The sequence below is a fragment of the Mus pahari genome, chromosome 14 (genome assembly GCF_900095145.1).
Source record: "Mus pahari chromosome 14, PAHARI_EIJ_v1.1, whole genome shotgun sequence".
In the NCBI taxonomy this organism is placed as follows: domain Eukaryota; kingdom Metazoa; phylum Chordata; class Mammalia; order Rodentia; family Muridae; genus Mus; species Mus pahari.
In genome coordinates this window covers 69,908,730-69,929,672 of record NC_034603.1, presented here as the reverse complement: position 1 = coordinate 69,929,672, position 20,943 = coordinate 69,908,730, and the positions used below count along the sequence as shown (strand labels likewise).

Below are 20,943 nucleotides of genomic sequence, written 5' to 3'. Positions count from 1 at the left end.
ACAGCCAGGGCTATATAGAAAAACCCTGTCTCGAAAAAAACAACAACAAAAAACATTTTGTGAACCCCCATATTCATGCCTTGGCACACATGCCCATACATACATACATACATACATACATACATACATACATACATACACAAAACAAATTTAAACCATGGTTAAAAAAAATATAAGGCAAGGGTCTGGAGAGATGGCTCAGGGGTTAAGAGCAGTGACTGTTCTTCCAGAGGTCCTGAGTTCAAATCCCAGCAACCACATGGTAGCTCACAACCATCTGTAATGGGATCCAATGCCCCATTGTGAAGAGTGGCAGTGAGTGACAGTGTGTTCACATACATAAATAAATAATTTTTTTAATTGTAAGGCAAAAAACTACCATGTGATGTGAGTTAATATTGGGCTACACAGAACAGACCAACAATGCAGGAAGCACGCATCTGGAAACAGTGGGGAGATGGAGGGTCAGCAGATGCTGGCATACGACTGACTACAGACCTATGGCACTGGGAACACACCAGTGAAGAGAGCCCTGAATAAAATCCAAGGAGCTTTCTGCTTAGTGAGGGGTAAAATGTTAGGCTGTGTGCTGGGGGGAGGCGTGAGAGGAAGGGAAGAGTTAGGAGCTCTTCAGAAGCGGGTAGGGTTGTAAAGTGGGATAAGGCTCCATCAGAAATAAAGATGGCGCCTGGGGAACATGACTCTGTGGTAGAGCACTTGTCCTGTGTTCAGGAGGCTGTCCCTAGCACTGCAGAAAAGGAGGGAAAAAAGAAAAGACTTAAAGGAGGGTGTAGCTATAGTCCTAAATCCCTTTGCCTTGGGGCAAAAGTTGAGCAAGACCAGCAGGGCATGCATACATGGTGCTCTTCTGCTCTCCACCCCCATAGAGAAGGCTCTTTCTACGCAGAAATTGACCCTTTCACTTTGTTTACTCCTTCCATCCTTTAGGAAGACTTCAGATTAAGCCTTTCAGCCGCACTACATGCTGGGCTGTGGGCTAGGCCCCGGGACAGCAGAAAGAACCCTTGCTCTCAAAGGACTCAGGTACTCAGTCCAATAAAAAGTGCCATCAGGTACTGTGCCCATGTGTGTGTGTGTGTGTGTGTGTGTGCCAAGGCACCAACCTGAGGACTCAGGAGGTTTCTTCTAGTCAGTGACTCCGTCCACAATCAATTCTGGAAAGTTCTATCTCTCTTTCTATCTCTTTTATTTATTTACTTTAGGTACTGTCAGCCAAAAAGGAGCAAAGCTGGTGCTCAATCTCAAGGACTGTGAACACCGCACCTCGGAATGATGTTCTTTTAGCTCCATCTCCCCCCACTTAGGCCAAGATCCATTCATCACCCCTTTGCCCAGTATTGAAGGCTCCAGTGTAACCACACTAAGACTTGGTTCAAGATGGAGACTTGAGGAAAGAGATGGTCAAATGCCACCAGCTGAGGCTGCCCAAAGGCTCACAGGGGAGGAAGTGGGTAAATGTCCTACTCAAGATGATGACAGCCTCGGGTCTTATCAGGGGAGAGCAGCTTCCTTATTCCTTCCTCTCCCCTTGGCCACATCATAGTGTTCAAGAACAGGATGGTCAGCTCCATGGGGGAGTTAAGAGCTGTACAACTGTGAGCCAAGTGAGCCAGGCAGTGAATTCATGGCTATACTTTCCCAGGCAGAAAGGGATGGTGGCCGGACTTTCATAGTGACAGAGGAAGAGAAAGGGGATTTCCGGGCTTGTGGCTGAGAAACAGAAACAACAGGACTTGGAGGTGAGCTTTCCTGGAGAAGAAGGGGGAGCAATGACTTCCAGCCATCAGCATCCATCCCTGGGGTGGACCCTCCCCCATCCTAGTCGTCCTCGAGACCATGTGGTCTAGAGGCTATTGCCCTCTGCCATGCCTGCTGCTCGGCCATGAGCTCCAGTCTGATAAGCCGAAACTTCCGGTGGTGGGAACTTCAAGGAAAAGGAAAGAGCTGGCCCATTCCTGTTTAGGACCTTTGGGGAGAAGGAAGATGGCCAGAGCCTTGTGCGCATGGCATGCCCTGTGGCTTCTGCGGTGGACACCACTGTTCTTGGGGCCTAGTGCTGCTCCTCCAGCCTGGGCCTTGAACCTGGACTCCGTGAAGTTCTCCGTCTATGCAGGCCCCAATGGCAGCCACTTTGGCTTCTCAGTGGACTTTCATAAGGACAAACATGGGAGGTGAGTCCTAAAGGAGATGTGGGTGTTAAGAGAGGTCCGCACCCTCGCATTGCTCCTGTGGCCTCTCGGTACCTCGATGAGCAAGGTCAGTTCTCCAGTCTGAATGGAGCTCCTGTCAATGGAGGAACAGGTTCCAGGGCGGGTACTGGAGAGAGAGAGCAACGGGGAGATGAGCACAGAGCACAAAAGGTAAAAGCTGATGTCTTCCTTTTTCCTTTCCCTCAAGTGTCAGTGATGTGACTCGCGTTACCTCCCTCCCCTCACCGTAAACTGACTGACAAAGCTACAAGTGCCTACCTGGTACACCTTGCTTTCTTCTGTCCCACGCCTCATCTCCTTCCAGATTACAGATGTTCAGAAAGAAGTATTAGATTGCTAACAGTCGGTATGGGTCAGGCTTTGAGATCAGACTCCAGGCTCATCAACATAGCTGTGTTTATCCTGAGTGACTTATTGGGATGGACACTGGAATGCCCAGGTCTGGGGAATAGTAATGACTATTCTCAAAGACAGCTGCAAGAAATTATTTCTTCTGCCTGAGAGAGCCACTTCATCAAAAATCAGGCCCCCTTCCCAAGATGGCTCGCATGCAGAGACTATTCGTGATGGGGAAGAAGCCGGGGTTGCCTCAATTCTGATGATTCTAAAGGGCACTTCTCTCACTGCGTGTGGTAGCATGTGCTTGTAAACCCAGTACTTGGAAGCTGAGGCAGGAGAACTACCACAAGTTAAATAGCCAGGACCACATAACAAGATTCCATCAGTATAAATAAATAGAACTCCTGATGGGTGTCATGCCAGACACCTTGAATCAATCTCCTTTCATGGAAAGCAGAGGTAGGCAGAGCCAGCCTGCTAATCCGAATAGTGAGTTCCAGGACAGCCAACGCTACACAGAGAGCGCCTGTCTCAAAACAAATAGACAAAACCAACCAAACGAAACCCTCCTGGAGTCAGAGCTCCTGAGTGTTTCTGTTCAACTCCTTTCTTTTCTTCCCGTCTCCTGCTTCTTTCCCCAAGGTCTGGTCACATGGGCACAATTTAATAAGTATCCTGTGTGTTTATTAACACGCACACGTTTACAAAAAGCATGTTGCCAGGTCATACTAAATACCTCTCATACATTTATTGCATTTACTCTTCCAACACCAATGCTTGTTGCCATTGCTTCCATTTTACATATGGCGGGCCTGATTTAAACAGATCTGCTAGGCTCCTCAACCCTGTCAGTACCACATGTGTCAGTTAGCTCTTCCCGGCCTTCCCCCTTTCAACCAGTTCTCGCGAAGGGATCTCTCTAGAAGTTTGACAGGCAGGCATTTTGTCTGGTTCTTGTTGGGGGGGGAGTGGGGGTGCGGGAAATCGGTGTACGAAGGAAGCATAACAGGTCTTTTCAGTAAGGATTATTAAAGCGTTCCCATCCAGACCAAACCAACTGGCTTAGTCTCAGGTTAATTTCCTAAGAATCCACTTTCAGCTAAAATGAAGAGGTTGGCCTCAAAGGACTATCTGTGAGGAAAGGTGGTCCAGTTTTTCCTATGCCACACCTCCTTCCAGGTACTGCTGAGGCAGTGGGCACCGGGCAGGATAGAAAGACCACTCACCCAGCTTTCCTACACAGCGTGTCCATTGTGGTGGGCGCCCCCAGGGCCCTAAACGCAAGTCAAGAGGAGACTGGAGGCGTGTTCCTGTGCCCCTGGAAGGCCAATGGTGGCAAGTGCAACTCGTTGCTCTTCGACCTCAGTGAGTCTCAAGCATGGAGGGGAAAGGGGGGCCCCAGGTGGAAATGGATAACGGGGCTCCAGAGCTCCACCTTTTCTTGTGCCCTCCAGGGGATGAGACACGAAACCTAGGCTTCCAAACTTTCCAAACCTTCAAGACCGGGCAAGGACTTGGGGCGTCGGTCGTCAGCTGGAATGACGTCATTGTGGTGGGCACTGTGGACAGGTCAAAGGGAGCAAATCCAGGTCAGGGACACGTTGGGGGAAGCCCGAATAAGCCCCCTTCCCTACTCTCCTGTGGGTCTGCTCTAGGCCTGTGCCCCCTGGCAGCACTGGAATGTCCTGGAAAAGCGCGATGAGGCAGAGAAGACTCCAGTAGGAGGCTGCTTCTTGGCTCAGCTCCAAAGCGGGGGTCGCGCAGAGTACTCGCCCTGTCGCGCCAACACCATGAGCTCCGTTTACGCAGAGAGTTTTCGTAAGCGCTGGTCCGCCATTCGCTCCGCCCACTGACCGCTGCCAACCCCGCCCCACCAACGACCTCGCGCCCCGGGAGCCCCGCCCCTCTGCTACAGCTCGCCCCCTGGGCCCCGCCTCCATATCCTCCCGGCTCTGCATAGTTCCCCTGCCCACGCGGGGATCTTGGCTTAAGCGCGCGTTCGGGGGACCTCCCCTTGGCTGATCCCCGCTTGCCTCTTGTAGGCGGAGACAAGCGATACTGTGAAGCAGGCTTCAGCTTGGCGGTGACCCAGGCAAGTCACAGGCAAAAGCAAACAAGAGAGCTCAGCTTGGTGGTTGAGGCAGGAGGATGGCGAGTTTGAGGTCAGCCTGGGCTACATAGCAAGTTTAAGGCAAGCATGGGCTTCAAAGTAAGACTGCTCTTAAAAGGAGAAGGGGTAGGTCGGGTAGGATGAGAATAAATGAATATGAGAATATCATACTCGCAGAATGGTTCTGGGTAGCCAGGCAGTAGCGGTGCACGCCTTTAATCCCAGCACTTGGGAGGCAGAGGCAGGTGGATTTCTGAGTTCGAAGCCAGCCTGGTCTACAGAGTGAGTTCCGGGACAGCCAGAACTACGCAGAGAAACCCTGTCTCGAAAAACCAAAAAAAAAAAAAAAAGAAAAGAAAAGAAAAAAGAAAACAACAACAACAACAACAACAACAATGGTTGTTCTAGGAGAAGACCCTCTCACGACCAGGACTTCTTTTTCAGGCTGGGGAGCTAGTGCTTGGAGCCCCTGGAGGCTACTTTTTTTTAGGTATGTGCCCAGTAATCCAAACCACTCCCATCTCGCAGTTTGGGACTCATGTTTCCGAGCTCCCATAGTCCTCTCCCTGTGCCCTTCCTAGGTCTCCTGGCTCGCGTTCCAATTTCGAATATCATCTCGAGCTACCGCCCGGGTACCCTTTTGTGGCATGTTTCCAACCAGCGCTTCACCTACGACAACAGCAACCCAGTGTTTTTCGACGGTTACCGGGGTAACCCTGGCAGCTCCTTTCCAGGCTTCCCAAAAACCCTGAGTCAGGTCCTGCCTCTGTTCGAGCCTCTATGCCAATCTTAGCTAGTCATCCCCAGCACAAAGGCACCCCGCCCTCTGTTCCTGCCTCTTCCCCACACATGTCCACTTGCCATCCACACTGGCTCGCCCTTCTCGCTGTTGGATTCTAGGGAGATCTCGGGCGCGCCTGTTTTCCTAGCTTCCCTAGGCAGTTTGTACTAATGACCTCGGTACTCATGACCCTTGAGCTCTCCCTCCTTGCTTTACTCGGAAACTGCTAAACTGTGCTGTGTGTCTTCAGGATATTCGGTAGCCGTGGGCGAGTTCGATGGGGATCCGAGCACTACAGGCAAGGAATGCAGGGGGCGAGGGGGGCGGAACCCCGGGGCAGGAGCAACCTCCGCACAATTTCCCCTGGGTCCTGGTGAGAGAATTGAGTACGTGGATACTAAGGATCTGATTTGCTGAGCCTTGCTCTCCCCAGAGTACGTATCGGGTGCCCCCACTTGGAGCTGGACCTTGGGAGCGGTGAGTAGCCGTTTTCTCACCGCTTAGCATTCTGAACCCCGTGACCCTAGTCCTCTTGTTTACTCCCCCACACTTGCCAATGCCCCGGCCTTTCTTAATGAGGGTGACTGGCCAAAGAGGGAGCATGACAGATACATTTTGGTGTGCCCCTCCATGCAGGTGGAAATTTTGGACTCTTACTACCAACCCCTGCACCAGCTGCATGGAGAACAGGTGGGGACGGTGACCCCCATGGTTATGGCTAAAGTCAGGGAATTGAACCGCTCACACCCAAACTAGCTCATGGGATTTGAGGGTGATGGCTCACAGAGGACGCTGAGTGCAGACGCACAGACTGAAGTGGGATTCCTCTTGTAGATGGCTTCATATTTCGGGCACTCGGTGGCAGTCACTGACGTCAACGGGGACGGGTGAGAAGAGGGAATGTCCCACCCTTACCCAGCTGGGTCTTCAATGGCCAGAGGCAGGAGAGACTGTCTTCTCCCAAGGGTGCCCAAGAATTGCCCTCATTCCCAGCATCTTCCTAGCTCAGCTGCACCTAACCTTACCCATCTGGTCCACAGGAGGCATGACCTACTGGTGGGGGCTCCATTGTATATGGAAAGCAGGGCAGACCGCAAGCTGGCCGAGGTGGGCCGCGTGTATTTGTTTCTGCAGCCTAAGGGCCCCCAAGCTATGAGCACACCCACTCTCCTGCTGACTGGCACTCAGCTCTATGGGAGATTTGGATCTGCCATCGCACCCCTGGGTGACCTCAACCGAGACGGCTATAATGGTGAGTGGGGGAGCTGCATTTGGCCATGAGAGTGCTAGCAGCCCTCACAAAAAGATGGACTTACACCATATATGATAGAGTACACCAGCAATCCCAGCAATCCCAGTGTGAGGGAGGCTGGGACACAGGGACATTTTGGACACCTGGAATTAGAAAAGGCTTTTGTGGGTACCGGCATTCAAGGAATCAAGGAATCCAGTTGAGATAGTTTGTCTAGATCAGGGTGAGCCCTGCGTGCCGACCTTGAAGACTTGAGTCAGAGATAAGGTGGCTTTACAGATATTTAGGGCTTGGATTATTGGTGCTGGGTGGGAAATGGAATATGGAGTCAGAATGAAAGGGAAGTGGGGTGGAAGTGAGGAGCAAGGTGAGTTTGAATAATCCTGAGAACTGCTACTGTCGACGTTCCCCACTTCCACAAGAGAGAGTCCAGGGTAAGATGAAAAATTTGGGAGAGTGGATGGGATCTGGAGGTTATGAAATAGGAAGAGGCCCAGCGCAGAACCCCAGGAAAGTAAAAGCATTTAGGGAACTCCCAGAGGTGACGACATTGGGAAACAGACAGAATGTCCAGCTGGATGGAAGTGAGACTAGGAGGTCAGTGACCCAAAACTCTACTAGAGTCGTTTGAACAGGAGTAAGGAATGGTCCTGGAAGGCACAGTTAGATGGGACTAGATAAATATCATGGTGTTAGCAAGAATGAGATCATTGGTGGCGGTGACAAGAACCAATCAAGACCAGGTATGGTGGTGCATACCAGCAATCCTGGAACTCAAGGAGTGGAGGCAGGAGGATCAGAAGTCCAAGGTCATCATCCTCTGCTACATATGAGGTTGGAGACCAGTCCGGGATATGTTAAACCCTCTCTCAACAAAACTAACCAACCAGTGAGGGGCAGCTTAGGAACATAAACCAGAAGATCACAGGGGATGGGGGCATGGGATGAATAGAGGTGAACCGCTTAGAGGGCAATGCAGACAGCTCTTTCCTCAGTCTGACCAAGAAAGGAAAAGCAGAGCCGCAGAGCCCTCATGGAACAGGGATGGGAACCGCGGGAGGTCATCTTTAACTACAAAGGAAAATAGTATTTCCAGGAACTGGAGGGGTCAGCCAGAGCAGGGTCCTTAGGATGCCTGTGGGTACAGAGACTCCATTAGAGGCGGGAGATGCTAACTCAAAGGCAGGTCACGTGGTGGGGAAAGCAGGAAGAACGTGAGCAACGGGGTCCCTTACTGATGGAGGCAGGATGACAACCTGGAAGAAGGAAGATCACTAGAAGGAAGTTCTGTGAGGAGGTTCACAAGATGGATGAGAGGCCCCAAGGGTCCCGGGGAAGACTAAGTGCCCCATCTGCTCTGTGTCTCCTGCAACCCTGGGCTGAAGTAACTCCAGATAGAGTCTGGCCAGGGTGACCCAAAACTGACCAAGGGGACAAGAAAGCTGGAGAAATAAATAGTGAACCAAACAGTTGGGAAATTCATGAAGACCAAGTGAGACAAAGATGGAGACAGAGAGGAAGCCCTGGGTCCAGAGAGCACTGTTGTAGTCAGAGGCCTCTGTCGGTTGTGTTTTTGAGACAGAATCTCCCTATATAGCTCTAGCTGGCCTGGAACTCTCTATGAAGACTAACTGACCTTGAACTCACAGAGATCCACCTGCCTCTGCATCCTGAAGGCATGCTATCAACAAAATTGGGAAAGCAGTTAAGATACACAGACATGGATCTAAAATAGCGTTATGCGAAGAGCTCATACAGTTATGTAATGAGGTCATGCTAAAAGACAGACTTTCAGGGAAGGTCTTAAAGTTCTTGGTGTCAATGAACCTACGATGTCAGTGAGCCTATGGTGTGTCTGTAAGTGATGTCAGTGAACCTATGATGTGTCTGTAAGTGGTGTCAATGACCCTAAGATGTGGCTGTGAAACTGTGACACAGTGAAGGTGAAACAGCATCTGGAGACCAGGGTTCAGTTCGTTTTTCTTTCTTTCTTTCTTGGTTTTGTTTTGTGTTTAGAAACAGGGTCTCACTATGTAGCCTGAGCTGGCCTAGAACTCAATATGTACATCAGGCTGGCCTAGGACTCACGGGGATCCGCCTGCCTCTGCCTCCTGAGTGCTGGGAGCAAGGGTGTGTGCCAGGATGCCAGGCCTAACGCCACCCCTCCCTTACTGGGGATTGAATGTAGGGCCTCACATGTACTAGGAAGTTCTTTACCTCGGCCTATGCTCAGTTATTTCATCTTCTGGGACTCAGCATTTTCTTCTAAGATGGAAGAATATATAGGACAGGGATGTAGCTGAGCTAATAGAACTTGCTTAGCATGCACAAAGCTCCAGCCCACCATGGACCAGGAGTTATGGTGCCCATACCAGTCCTCCTAGATGAGCGAGGTAAAGGCAGGAGGGCCAGAAGTTCAAGGTCATAACAAATGACCCAGCTGCATAGAGAGTTAGAGGTCAGTGTGTGACTTATACAAACCTGTGTCAGGGGCATGGTGGCACAAGTGGGGGGATCTCTTGAAAATCTGAGACCAGCCTGGTCTATATAGTAAATTCCAGAACAGCCAGGGATACATAGAGAGACCTTTTCTCAGAAAAACAAACCAAAAACCCTGTCTCAAATTAACAATAATAACAGGAAAAAGGATAACAACACGCAATTATCAGAAATAAATGGAATCTTTTGTTTGTTTGTTTGTTTGTTGAGACAAGGTGTGTGTGTGTGTGTGTGTGTGTGTGTGTGTGTGTGTGTGTGTGTGTGTAGCCCCAACTGTTCTGGAACTCACTCTGGACCAGGCTGGCCTTGAACTCACAGAGATCCACCTGCTAATGCTTCCAGATTGCTAAAACCAAAGGTGTGCACCACCACGGGGCGGAGTTGAGGGAATCTTACCTGTGCATTTCCCTTGATACACAGGGAAGACTGTTGGAACTTTTGTAACAATCTGTTAATACTTGACTGACTTCTCTCCTGCCTCCTTGATACAGACTTTGCACCTTCTCTTGGTCTCCAGGGACCTAGAGAACAGGGCTAGAGAAGCAACTCTGGAGAATTCCCTGGGGAGAGTCAACCACAAACTGCCACACTTTCTCCTTCCAGATGTTGCTGTGGCTGCCCCCTATGGGGGTCCCAGTGGTCAGGGCCAGGTCCTGATATTCCTGGGTCAGAGTGAAGGGCTGAGTCCACGCCCCTCGCAGGTCCTGGACAGCCCCTTCCCCACGGGCTCTGGCTTTGGCTTCTCCCTTCGTGGTGCTGTAGACATCGATGACAATGGATACCCAGGTGACTGTGGGTTCCAGCCAGCCAGTCAAGGCTGGCCTTTGAGTACTTGCTGGAAAGGTGGTGAAACGCACAGCTGAGGGTTCATGTCTGATCTGGGTCCAGCTGTGGGTTCTAAGTTGTGTATATGGTTGGGATGCTTGGGTTTGGCTTCAGGACAACTTGAACTTCCAGGGGGGTTGATGGTATGGAAAATATTTTTGGGAGATAAGGACTCGCTCTCTGCCCTACACTAATGGCCACTCTTGACCCTTCTCCCCATGCTATAGACCTGATTGTGGGAGCATATGGGGCTAGCAAGGTGGCTGTGTACAGGTGAGCTGTGGCTAGGGGGAGGGAACCACATGTTCAGAGGAGGCTGAGTCAGGACAGGGCAGAGAGCCTCTTTCAATCCCATCAGAGCTCAGCCCGTGGTGATGGCCACTGTCCAACTGATGGTTCAAGACTCCCTGAATCCCACACTGAAGAACTGTGTCCTGGATCAGACCAAGACACCGGTCAGCTGGTGAGGAGGTGGAGGTCACAGACTTGGCGGGGGGGGGGGGTTGGGACCTTAGGAGGCTCTAACCCACAAACCTGCCCTCATCTTTGCAGCTTCAACATCCAGATGTGTGTGGGAGCCAGGGGACACAACATTCCACAGAAGCTGCGTGAGTGCCATGGACTGAGGGGTTGGAGGGAGGGAGGTCTGGGTATCCCCACTACAGGGAGACCTGGATCCTTCCTGCTTGCCCTGCAGATCTAAAGGCAGAGCTGCAGCTGGACTTACAGAAGCCCCGGCAGGGCCGCCGGGTGCTCCTGCTGGCTTCTCAACAGGCGAGCCTCACCCTGAGCCTGGACCTGGGCGGAAGAGACAAACCTATCTGCCACACCACCGGGGCCTTCCTTCGAGTACGCTCAGGCTAGGATGGGAGGGGCTGGCTGGGTAGGGTTCTCCTGGAGTCATCCCTGGGACCCCAGCACAGGAGCAGATAGCCAGACTCTTGCCGTGTGCTAGGATGAGGCCGACTTCCGGGACAAGCTGAGCCCAATTGTGCTAAGTCTCAACGTGTCGCTGCCCCCAGAAGAGACTGGAGGAGCCCCAGCCGTGGTATTGCACGGAGAAACCCATGTTCAGGAGCAGGTAGGAACGGTGGGATGAGCAAGATCCCCGAGAGGGAAGGACTTAAAACCATGCACCCCAAGCCTTGGAGTCATCCCAAATCCTGATGGGATTCCCCAGATCTCAGTGCCCCCCAAACTTTGTTGTAACTCATAAGCCAACTATCACCAGAACTTTGGCATCATTCCAAACCCTCGCATACATTCCAGCCCTTACTCTCTGAAGTCTGAAGACACCCCCCCCCACAGAGCTATGGTCATTCTTTGAGCTCTGAGGTGACCCCTGAACCTCAGAAGCCCTCAGCTTACCCACACATCCCATTGTGTGCCCTAGACACGGATCATCCTGGATTGTGGGGAAGACGACCTGTGTGTGCCGCAGCTCCGGCTCACAGCTACTGCGTGAGAGTCTTCCACTCTACCCACCCTGTACCTCCATGCCCCGGGAGACCCACTCCTTACCTGAGCCCTCTCTCATCTCCCTGGCCTAGTCCTAAACCAAGCACTCCCCATACAGGGGGGACTCCCCACTCCTAATTGGTGCTGACAACGTGTTGGAGCTGAAGATTGAAGCAGCCAATGATGGCGAGGGAGCCTACGAGGCGGAGCTGGCTGTGCACCTGCCTCCAGGTGCCCACTACATGCGGGCTCTCAGCAACATTGAGGTGAGGTACCACTGTGGGACATAGCCAGCAGGCAGCAGGTGTGAGAGTCTTGACTCTGGCTCCCACCCAAAGACCCACTGCTCTAATGCTTTGGCTATAAAGATGTATGAAGTTCTCAGCTTTTAGACCCAGCATAGATAGGTGCAATGCACATATTAGGACCACTGGCTAATGACTCAAATGTCTAGAACCCTGTTTGTCTCAAAATCACCGAAAGGCTCAGGAAGCAAATGTTAACTAGAATCACTTTAGCATCTGCTGGGAGCTGCAGTGACAGCTCAGCTGTTAAAATTCTTTTCACCCAAGAAGCTGGCTTTGGCTTCCCAGAACCCGCAGGGCATGGCAGTGTGAGCCTGGAACTCTAGTTCTGGGAATTGGTGATCCCTCAAGCTCACTGGCCAGGCAGGCTAGCCATATCTATGAAACCCTGTCTCAATTAAGATACCTGATATCAACCTCTGGTCTCCACAGTCACGCACACACACCACACGTACAACCTGGAGGCTGCTTCCTCTTTCCCTCTAATGTTAGTAGGCACTTATAGGAAAAACATTTAAATTAAGTCAAATTCAGACTTCGTGCATGCAGGTATGTGCATATATGTATACAGCTATGAAAGGATGTATGTAATGTGTATGTACAAGATGTGGAAGCCAGAGATCAGTCATATGTCATTCTTTTTTTAAAAAAAAAAGATGTATTTATTTTATGTATATGAGTACACTGTAGCTGTCTTCAAACATACCAGAAGAGAGCAGTGGATTCCATTACAGATGGTTGTGAGCCACCATGTGGTTGTTGGGAATTGAACTCAGGACTTCTAGAAGAGCTTTTAAACGCTGAGCCTTCTCTCTAGCCCTCTGCTCCCCTTTTAAGATATGGTTTCTCTGTGTAGTTCTGGCTGTCCTGGAGCTGGCCTCCAACTCAGAGAGCTCCATCCATCTGCCTCTGCTTCCTGAGTACTAGAATTAACAGTGTGTGCCACCACATCTGGCTTTATTTTGTTGATATAATTTATAACAACTAGGACACTCTGGGTAATTTTTTTTATTTCCAAAAATGAAAATCCTTTAAAAATAGTGGAAATGCCACATCAGCAGACCAGGACAGCAATAGAAAGTGACAGTGCCTTGAAATCCCCCCAGGACTCTCCCCCACTGCTGTCCAGCAAGCCTTCTGCAGATAGGTAGGGCACCCCACACCCACACTGATCTGCCCCCCCCCCTGTGCATCTCCAGGGCTTTGAGAGGCTCGTCTGCACTCAGAAGAAAGAGAATGAGTCCAGGGTGGCCCTCTGTGAGCTGGGCAACCCCATGAAAAAGGACACCCAGGTAAGGGCTCTGTGACATAACTCTAGCTACACATCACAGGGTACAGAAACTCCTGAGGGTCTGAGGGTGGCGGATAATAATGGTGGCTTTAGAGCAGGACTGGGCCCAGAGTAGACACTTGGGTGGTGACGTTGGATTTTCCCCCTTCCAGATAGGAATCACGATGTTGGTGAGCGTGGAGAACCTGGAAGAAGCTGGCGAGTCCGTGTCCTTCCAGCTGCAGGTCAGGAGGTACTGAGCTGGGCAGCGTGACTGACTAACACCCTTCCTCCACCCGCCCCTCATGGAGAAACCCTCCCACACCCGAAGGAAGGCCTGCTCAAGAGCCCCGTTCCCTTTCCTCCGTGGTGACTTGTTTCTGAGTCTTGGGGTCCTTTCTCGGGTCTAACCAGCGGGGTATGCTCTCTGGGGTGGGATTGACTCTCCCTGAGCCATCTGAAATCCGGCTGGCCCTCTTCTTCTCACCTTCTCCCCTCCAGCAAGAACAGCCAGAATCCAAACAGTAAGGCCGTGCTGCTGCCTGTGGCCATCCAGGCTGAAGCCACAGTGGAGCTTCGAGGGTGAGAGGCCAGGCATGGGACGGGGAACATGGCAGAGGGGCCTCTAGTTCGGAGGAGGAGGTGGGCGTGTAGCCCGTTCCATCGCATGATTAGCATGTGGAAGGGTCCCATCCCCCAGGATCTCATAAAAGAGGAAAAGTTTGAGGGGTCCTGGAGGACCCACCAGAGGTCTGTCAGGGAATCCGATGCTCTCTGGGGGCTTGGACACTTGCAGGAACTCTTTCCCCGCCTCCCTGGTGGTGGCAGCAGAAGATGGTGACAAGGAGCAGGACGACTTGGACAGCTGGGTCTCCAGGGTGGAGCACACCTATGAGGTAGGGAGGAGCCTCTGGGTAAGACTGGGGGTGGAGGTGGGGGAACGTGCGCGTGCACGTGTGAAGGTCCTGGGAGCTACAGCCTGGCAGCTGAGCCACCCCGCTGTCTCCACCCCCAGCTCCACAACATTGGCCCTGGCACTGTAAACGGCCTCAGACTCCTCATCCACCTTCCTGGCCAGTCCCAGCCCTCGGACCTGCTCTACATCCTGGACGTGCAGCCGCAGGGGGGTCTCCTTTGCTCCACAGAACCATCCCCCAAGGTAAGGTTCTAGGAGAGAGAAGGAGCTGTGAGAAACCCCAGACCCACAGCCAGAGCAGGGTGTGGGTGCAGCCCCTGGAAGCGAATTGTGTCCTTGTCCTCCCCCAGGTGGACTGGAAGCTACCCACGCCCAGCCCTTCTTCCATTCCCCGCGTCCATCACCAGCGGGAGCGCAGACAGGCATTCCTGCAAGGGCCCAAGCCGGGGCAGCAGGACCCAGTTCTGGTGGTGAGAAGGCTCGAGCTGGGGCCCTTAGAGGACAGAGGAGGTGGGAGGCAGGGACAGTGGAGCTGGTGAGATGCTGGGCTGGCTGGGGCAGAGGGGACACGTGGGTTCTCTGTGTGTCTCTGTCTCCCTCTCTCTCCTTTTGTTTTCCTTTGAAGAAATACCAAAGCGAGCCAGAGATAGCGCACGCCTTTAATCCCAGCAATTGGGAGGCAGAGGCAATTAGATCACTGAGTTCGAGGCCAGCCTGGTCTACAGAGCGAGTTCCAGGACAGCCAGGGCTACACAGAGAAACCCTATTTTGAAAACGGGGGCGGGGGGGCGGTAGCCAAACCAATGTCACAAAAACATCGAGTACCGCAGGCTACGGATGACCCCTGCCTCTGGGCCTCATTCCTGTACCCCTGAACTGTTGGGCAAACGGAATAAAGAGGAAACCATCCGATTGAAGCTCAACCAGAGACCAGTGCTTCCTGAGCCTTCTGGCTCTCCGCTTTGGGTCCTTGATTGATGGGGGGATGATTGGCAGGAGAGCCTGTGAACTTACCACACATCCATCCCCCTCAGAGCTGCGACGGCTCAGCGCCCTGTACCGTGGTGGAGTGTGAGCTGAGGGAGATGGTGCGAGGGCAGCGGGCCATGGTCACGGTGCAGGCCATGCTGGGGCTGGCCAGCCTCCGTCAGGTGGGGCTGGACGCGGAGGGGCGGGGTGGGGCGGGGCCTGTGGGGGCGGGACAGGAGTTTGCTTTGGATTTGAGCGGGTTCACACAGGCCTGGGGAAGATTTGCCTTGGGGCGGGGGTCGAGTAAAACCCAAGCGGGACTCAACAGCAGGGAGCCCCGGGCTTGGATTGCGGCCATCTCCAGGCCTCGATTAGCTGTGATAAGCGCTTGTCACCCCCGCCCCATACAGAGGCCGCAGGAGCAGTTTGTGCTGCAGTCGCACGCCTGGTTCAATGTCTCCTCCCTACCTTACTCGGTGCCGGTGGTCAGCTTGCCCAGTGGGCAAGCTCGGGTAAGAGACCCTGGTTCTCCTGCTGTCAGCGCCCAGCCAGCGCGGGGCGGGGCCTCGCCAGGGATGAGGGGCGGGGCCACCCTGGATTGAAGGACAAGGTCTGCGGTAGAGGGGCGGGGTATTTATGGGACTGAGGTATGGTTACTAGGAGACCGCTTGGCTGAGCATCCTTCTCCGCGGTCACAGCCCCCTGAAGTAACATCTAGTTTGCCCTCAGGTGCAGACACAGCTGCTTCGGGCCTTGGAGGAGAGGGCCATTCCTGTCTGGTGGGTGCTGGTGGGCGTGCTGGGCGGTCTGCTGCTGCTGACCCTGCTAGTTTTGGCCATGTGGAAGGTGAGGCTGAAAGGGAGACACAGACTTCCCCAGACTTCCCAGGTGGTCATAGGCTAGCAGACGGGGGAACAGGACCTGTCGCATCTCCATATCCGCTATTAGACTGCCACTTCTCTGAGGACTTGTGCTGGCCATGTAACATCCCTCCCATCCCCCCAAGCCGGACGTCTGAAATCCTCAGGCCTTCAGATCCCTTCCCCTACCCCCACCCCTGCTGTCGGGAAGTCGGAGGAAACTGAGACCTGCCCTCAGAGTTTCCTGACTACTATGGGCAGGGCTCACCTCCCGTCGTAGTTAGGCTTCTGTTGCAGTGATAAAACACCACGACTAAAAGAAACTTGGGGAGGAGAAGATTTATTTAATTTTACACTTCACAGTAAGCGAGATAAACCAGGGCAGGAACTTGCAGGCAGGAACTGAAGTAGAGACCTGGCAGGGCAGCTGCTTTGAGATTTTTGCTTCCTTGCTTGCTGTCTTACACAGCCCAGGCCTGACTGCCCAGCCAGAGCACCACCCACAGTGGGCTGGGCTCCTATATCAATTAGCAATTAAGAAAATGTCGCATGGGGCTGTAAGGTTGGGCTAAGAGCGCTGGCCGCTCTTCCAGAGGACCAGCATTCTGGTCCAGCACCCACATAGTGACTTACAGCCCTATCTATGTAACTCCAGTTCCTGGGGATCAGACAGCTGACAGCCTCTTCGGGTTTCTTTAGCACCAAGCATGCATGTAGTGCGCAGGCACACATGCAAGCAAAATGAAAATGCCCATATACATAAAATAAAATTTAAATTATGTATTTTAATAAAAAGAGAATGCCTCAAAGGTATATGGCCACAGGCTGATCTGTGGGTAATTTTGTCTGTTTTTCTGAGTCAGGATTTCTCTGTGTAGTCCCAGCTGCCCTGGAACTTGCTCTGTAGACCAGGCTAGCCTGGAACTCAGAGATCCCCTGTTTCTGTCCCCCAAGTGCTGGGATAAAAGGTGTGCGCCATCATACCTGACTGACCTGAGTACTTTTTCAGTTAAGGTTCCCTCTTCCCAGGTGACTTTAGGTTTGTGTCAAACAACTGAAGCTGACTAGGTCAGTATTCAGAACTACCCTTCCCCTTAGCAAGATGGGAAGCTGAAAGATCTAGACCAGTGGTTCTCAACCTTCCTAACGCTGCAACCCTTTAATACAGTTCCCTGTGTTGTTGTGACCCAAACCATAACATTATTTTTGTTGCTACTCCATATCCGTAATTCAACACGGTTATGAATTGTAATGTAAATATCCGCTGTTTTCCAATGGACTTATCTGAAAGGGGTCATTCAACTCCCAGAAAGAGTCCGGACCCACAGGTTGAGAACCTCTGATCTAGACCCTGCCCGTGGTTCCTAAGAGGGTCACTCACTTCTTTGTGCTGGGGAACATAGGGATAAGTTATGTAGAGAGGAAAAAAAGGTAAAGCCAAGAATGGTAACAAAAATGGAATCCTAAATGTCTGGGAGTGCAGGCTGCACAGCAAGTTCTAGGGCGGCCTGAGCTGCATGGGATCCTGTCTCAAAAAAACAAAGCAAAGCAAAACAAAACAGAGGCTGCCGCTGGCTCGGGTCACCAAGTCTAATGGCTTGAGTTCTAACCCTCAGACCCACATAGTAGAAGGAGAGAATCCTTTTTTTGGTTTTTGAGACAGAGTTTCTCTATGTATCCCTAGCTGTCCTGGAACTCACTCTGTAGACAAAGCTGGTGTTGAACTCAAGAGATCCACCTGCCTCTGCCTCCTGAGTGCTGGAACTAAAGGCGTGTGCCACCACTACCCAGCTAAGAGAACCAATACTTAAATGCTGTCCTCTGACCTTCAAACATGCACCCACATAAATAAATATAATGTATTTTTTCTTTAATCTATAAAGGAAGCATCTCCCAATTTTTTAAAAAGACTTATTTATTATTATACATAAGTTCACTGTAGCTGACTTCAGATACACCACAAGAGGGTCAGATCTCATTAGGGTTGTGAGCCACCATGTGGTTGCTGGGATTTGAACTCAGGACCTTTGGAAGAACAGTCAGTGCCCTTACCCGCTGAGCCATCTCACCAGCCCTGCATCTCCCAATTTTAAAAACCCCAATTCTCAGATGCTGGGGATGCATATCCATCGCATGGGTTTTGAGGCAGCAGGTGGGGCGTGTAACCTGTCCCGGAGCCCTGACCCCAACTTCTGTGCCCTTCCCACTCCAGGCTGGCTTCTTCAAGCGGAACCGACCGCCTCTGGAGGAAGAGGAAGAGGAAGAATGACAGCAGAGGGGGCGGGGTTCCTGGTGGGAAAGCTGAGTACCCGCTTCCTGTTTCCAGCCAGTCGCCTCTGCTCAGAACTCCATGGGGTCTTCCCTTCCCAGCAGACTGAGTGCACCCCTTTTCCTATTGTCTAATAAAGAGCTCGACACCGATATCCACCATGCTGCCTCGGGGTCTGAGAATAAGCGGGAGCTAGAGGGATGTCTGTGGGGACTAAGGAAGCAGCTTGAGTAGTCACTACTGACAGGGCAGCAAGTGACCGCGGGAGCAGAGCGCAGAGCAGCAGGGATGAGGGAGCAAGGAACGAGTAGAAGGGCCTCCCACACGACTCAGTGGACAGTAAGTTGGGGTTAGGAGCACTAGAGAAGTAATGTTGGGTCTCTGGTAGGCAGCTTTGTATCTGTTTTGTTTTGAGACAGAATCTCACTATGTAGCCCTAGCTGGCCAAGACCTCACTGTGTAGACCAGGCTGGATTCTAACTCAGAAAGGATTAGAAGCCAGCCATCTACTTCAACTTCCCAGGTACTGGGATTAAAGACCTGGGCCATTATGCCTGAATCTCTGGTGCACAGCTTTTGGGTTTTTTGTTTGTTTGTTTGTTTGTTTGTTTTGTGTTTTGTTTTGTTTTTTGAGACAGGGTTTCTCTGTGTAGCCCTGGCTATCCTGGAACTCACTCTGTAGGCTGACCGTGAACTCAGAAATCCGCCTGCCTCTGCCTCCCAAGTGCTGGGATTAAAGGCGTGCACCACCACTGCCCAGCTTTGGTGTGCAGCTTTAAGCTATGTGTTTTGCATAGTTTTGGAGGGACAAACCTCAAAAAAGTCCAAGACTTGGAAAACTAACCTTCACCTCTTTCGTCTGTTTCCCACAACAAAGACCTTTAAAGTTCTATTCTGAAGGAAGAGGAGAGGCAGAAGAAACCGGCTGAGCTAAGCTTGAAGAAGACAGTGTCACACCAGGGAGGGGGCAGCAGATGTTGTCCCATGCAGCCCCCTGGGGCAGCAGATGTTGTCTCGTGCAGCCCCCTAATGCTGACCCTTTGGAGGAGACAGATCTTCCACTTAAAAATTGGATGAGGTATAAAAGGCAGATTTCCAGCTGTGGGGATCAAGGTCAGGCAGCAGGGTGGAAGTCAGGCTGTTCTCTGGAGTTCTGTGGAGTTTGATGGTGCACGTGTGCTTAGACTATCCCAAAGCTGGGCTGAGCAGTGAATAAAGCCAGTCTCTATCTCGTGACATCTACGTTCAAGAAGATGAATGAAGTAAACCAAGAAATAAAGGTGTAGTCAGTGCTGGCCAGGGCTGTGAATGGAAAGAGAGGGAAGAGTCTGGAATCCCAGCTATTCTAGAGGTAGAGGCAGGAGAATCACAAGTTCACAGCCTGCCTGGACTCCAAGGTTAGTTCAGGGACAGCCTGGGCTACAGCATGAGTTCAGGGCCAGCCTGGGCTACAGGGTGAGTTCAGGGCCAGCCTGGGCTACAGAGTGAGTTCAAGGTCAGTTTAGGCTACAGAATGAGTTTAAGGCTAGCCTGGGTAGCTTATTGAGATTCTGAGATGATGTCTCAAAAAGTAATATATATATATATATATATATATATATATATATATATATATAGAGAGAGAGAGAGAGAGAGAGAGAGAGAGAGAGGAGAGAGAGTGTGTTAGGGTATTTACCTAGCATACAGGAAACTCTGGTCAGGTTCAGTAAACCAGTCAGTAGTGGTGGCACAAACATGTTTAACCAGAATTCATGCAGTAGAGCGAATAGGATCAGAAGTTTGATTAAGAGTAGGAGGCTAGCCTGGGCTACATTAGATTGTGTCTCAAAAGGGTACTTTGAGTATATGCCTGTACTGGCTGCTATTGTGTGTCAACCTGACACAAGCTAGAGTCCTCAGACAGGAAGGAGCCTCGGTTGAGAAAATGCCTCCATGAGATCCAGCTGTAGGACATTTTCTCAGTTCTAGCACACTAGTGATCAATGGGGAGGATCCAGCCCATTGTGGGCAGTGCCAACCCTGGTCTGGTGGTCCTGGGTTCTATAAGAAAACAGACTGACCAAGCCAGGGAAAGCAAGCCAGTGAGCAGCACCCCTTCATGGCCTCTGCATTAGCTCCTGCCTCCAGATTCCAGCCCTGCTTGAGTTCCTGTCCTGACTTCCTCCTGTGATGAGCTATGATCTGGAAGTGTAAGCCAAATAAACGCTTTGCTTCCCAACTTGCATTTTGGTCATCGTGTTTTTCATCAAGTCAATAGAAACCCTAAGACAATGCCTTTTCCCAGCATACCACCCTACTCCCATTCCTCCTTAACAATGGTCCTATTTCTAGCACATTTTTAGAAAGTGGGAGCAGTTGTTTACTGTGTCCAAGACCCTGAGCTCAATCTTCAGTACTGAGGGTGGGGAGAAAGACAGAGAAGGGGGTTGTGGAGAGGAGAAGGGAGAGCAGAGAAGAGAGGAGGGGAGAAAAGGAGAGGGGAGGAGAAGGGAGAGGAGAGGACAGGAGAGAAGGGGGGAAGGAGGAGAGGAGAGAAGGGGGGGAAGAGAGGAGAGGAGGGAGGCTGGAGAGAGTGCTCGATGGTTAAGAGCACTGTCTGCTCTTCCAGAGGTCCGGAGTTCAATTCCCAGCAACCACATGGTGGTTCACAACCATCTGTAATGGGATCTGAAGCCCTCTTCTGAGGCCAGCTATAATTGTACTCATAATACAATAAATAAATAAATAATAAATAATAAATCTTTTTTAAAAAAGAAGAGAAGAGAAGAGAGGAGGAGAGGTGAGGCAGAAGGAGGCCTGGGTGAAGGGGAGTGACAAAGACATCAGTGGGTGCTGGTGGAGGTGACACTTCCCGAAGTC

The 20,943-nt window shown here is 51.6% G+C and overlaps 1 protein-coding gene across 1 annotated transcript; it reads left to right on the top strand.

The window, feature by feature from the left end:
* The first annotated feature begins 1,944 nt into the window (after positions 1–1,944).
* Positions 1,945–18,217, top strand: Itga2b (integrin subunit alpha 2b). Its single transcript, XM_021212765.2, has 30 exons — positions 1,945–2,192; positions 3,814–3,935; positions 4,025–4,122; positions 4,226–4,388; positions 4,613–4,662; positions 5,125–5,170; positions 5,262–5,390; positions 5,712–5,759; positions 5,895–5,938; positions 6,098–6,151; positions 6,296–6,348; positions 6,502–6,713; positions 9,816–9,998; positions 10,265–10,310; positions 10,396–10,500; positions 10,590–10,645; positions 10,735–10,886; positions 10,993–11,118; positions 11,431–11,498; positions 11,614–11,761; positions 13,000–13,092; positions 13,244–13,323; positions 13,572–13,652; positions 13,867–13,966; positions 14,086–14,229; positions 14,337–14,456; positions 15,021–15,137; positions 15,366–15,467; positions 15,685–15,801; positions 18,028–18,217. Exons 1-30 carry the CDS (start codon positions 2,005–2,007, stop codon positions 18,082–18,084), a joined length of 3,102 nt encoding a protein of 1,033 aa, XP_021068424.2. The 5' UTR covers positions 1,945–2,004; the 3' UTR covers positions 18,085–18,217.
* The last annotated feature ends 2,726 nt before the right edge of the window (positions 18,218–20,943 follow it).

Excerpts from the sequence above, each read along its gene's own strand:
- Itga2b (XM_021212765.2), top strand. The coding sequence starts at position 2,005 with ATGGCCAGAGCCTTGTGCGCATGGCATGCCCTGTGGCTTCTGCGGTGG. Across the intron at positions 5,391-5,711 it reads GTTTTTCGACGGTTACCGGG|GATATTCGGTAGCCGTGGGC; the intron begins GTAACCCTGGCA and ends GTGTGTCTTCAG. Across the intron at positions 9,999-10,264 it reads CGATGACAATGGATACCCAG|ACCTGATTGTGGGAGCATAT; the intron begins GTGACTGTGGGT and ends CCCATGCTATAG.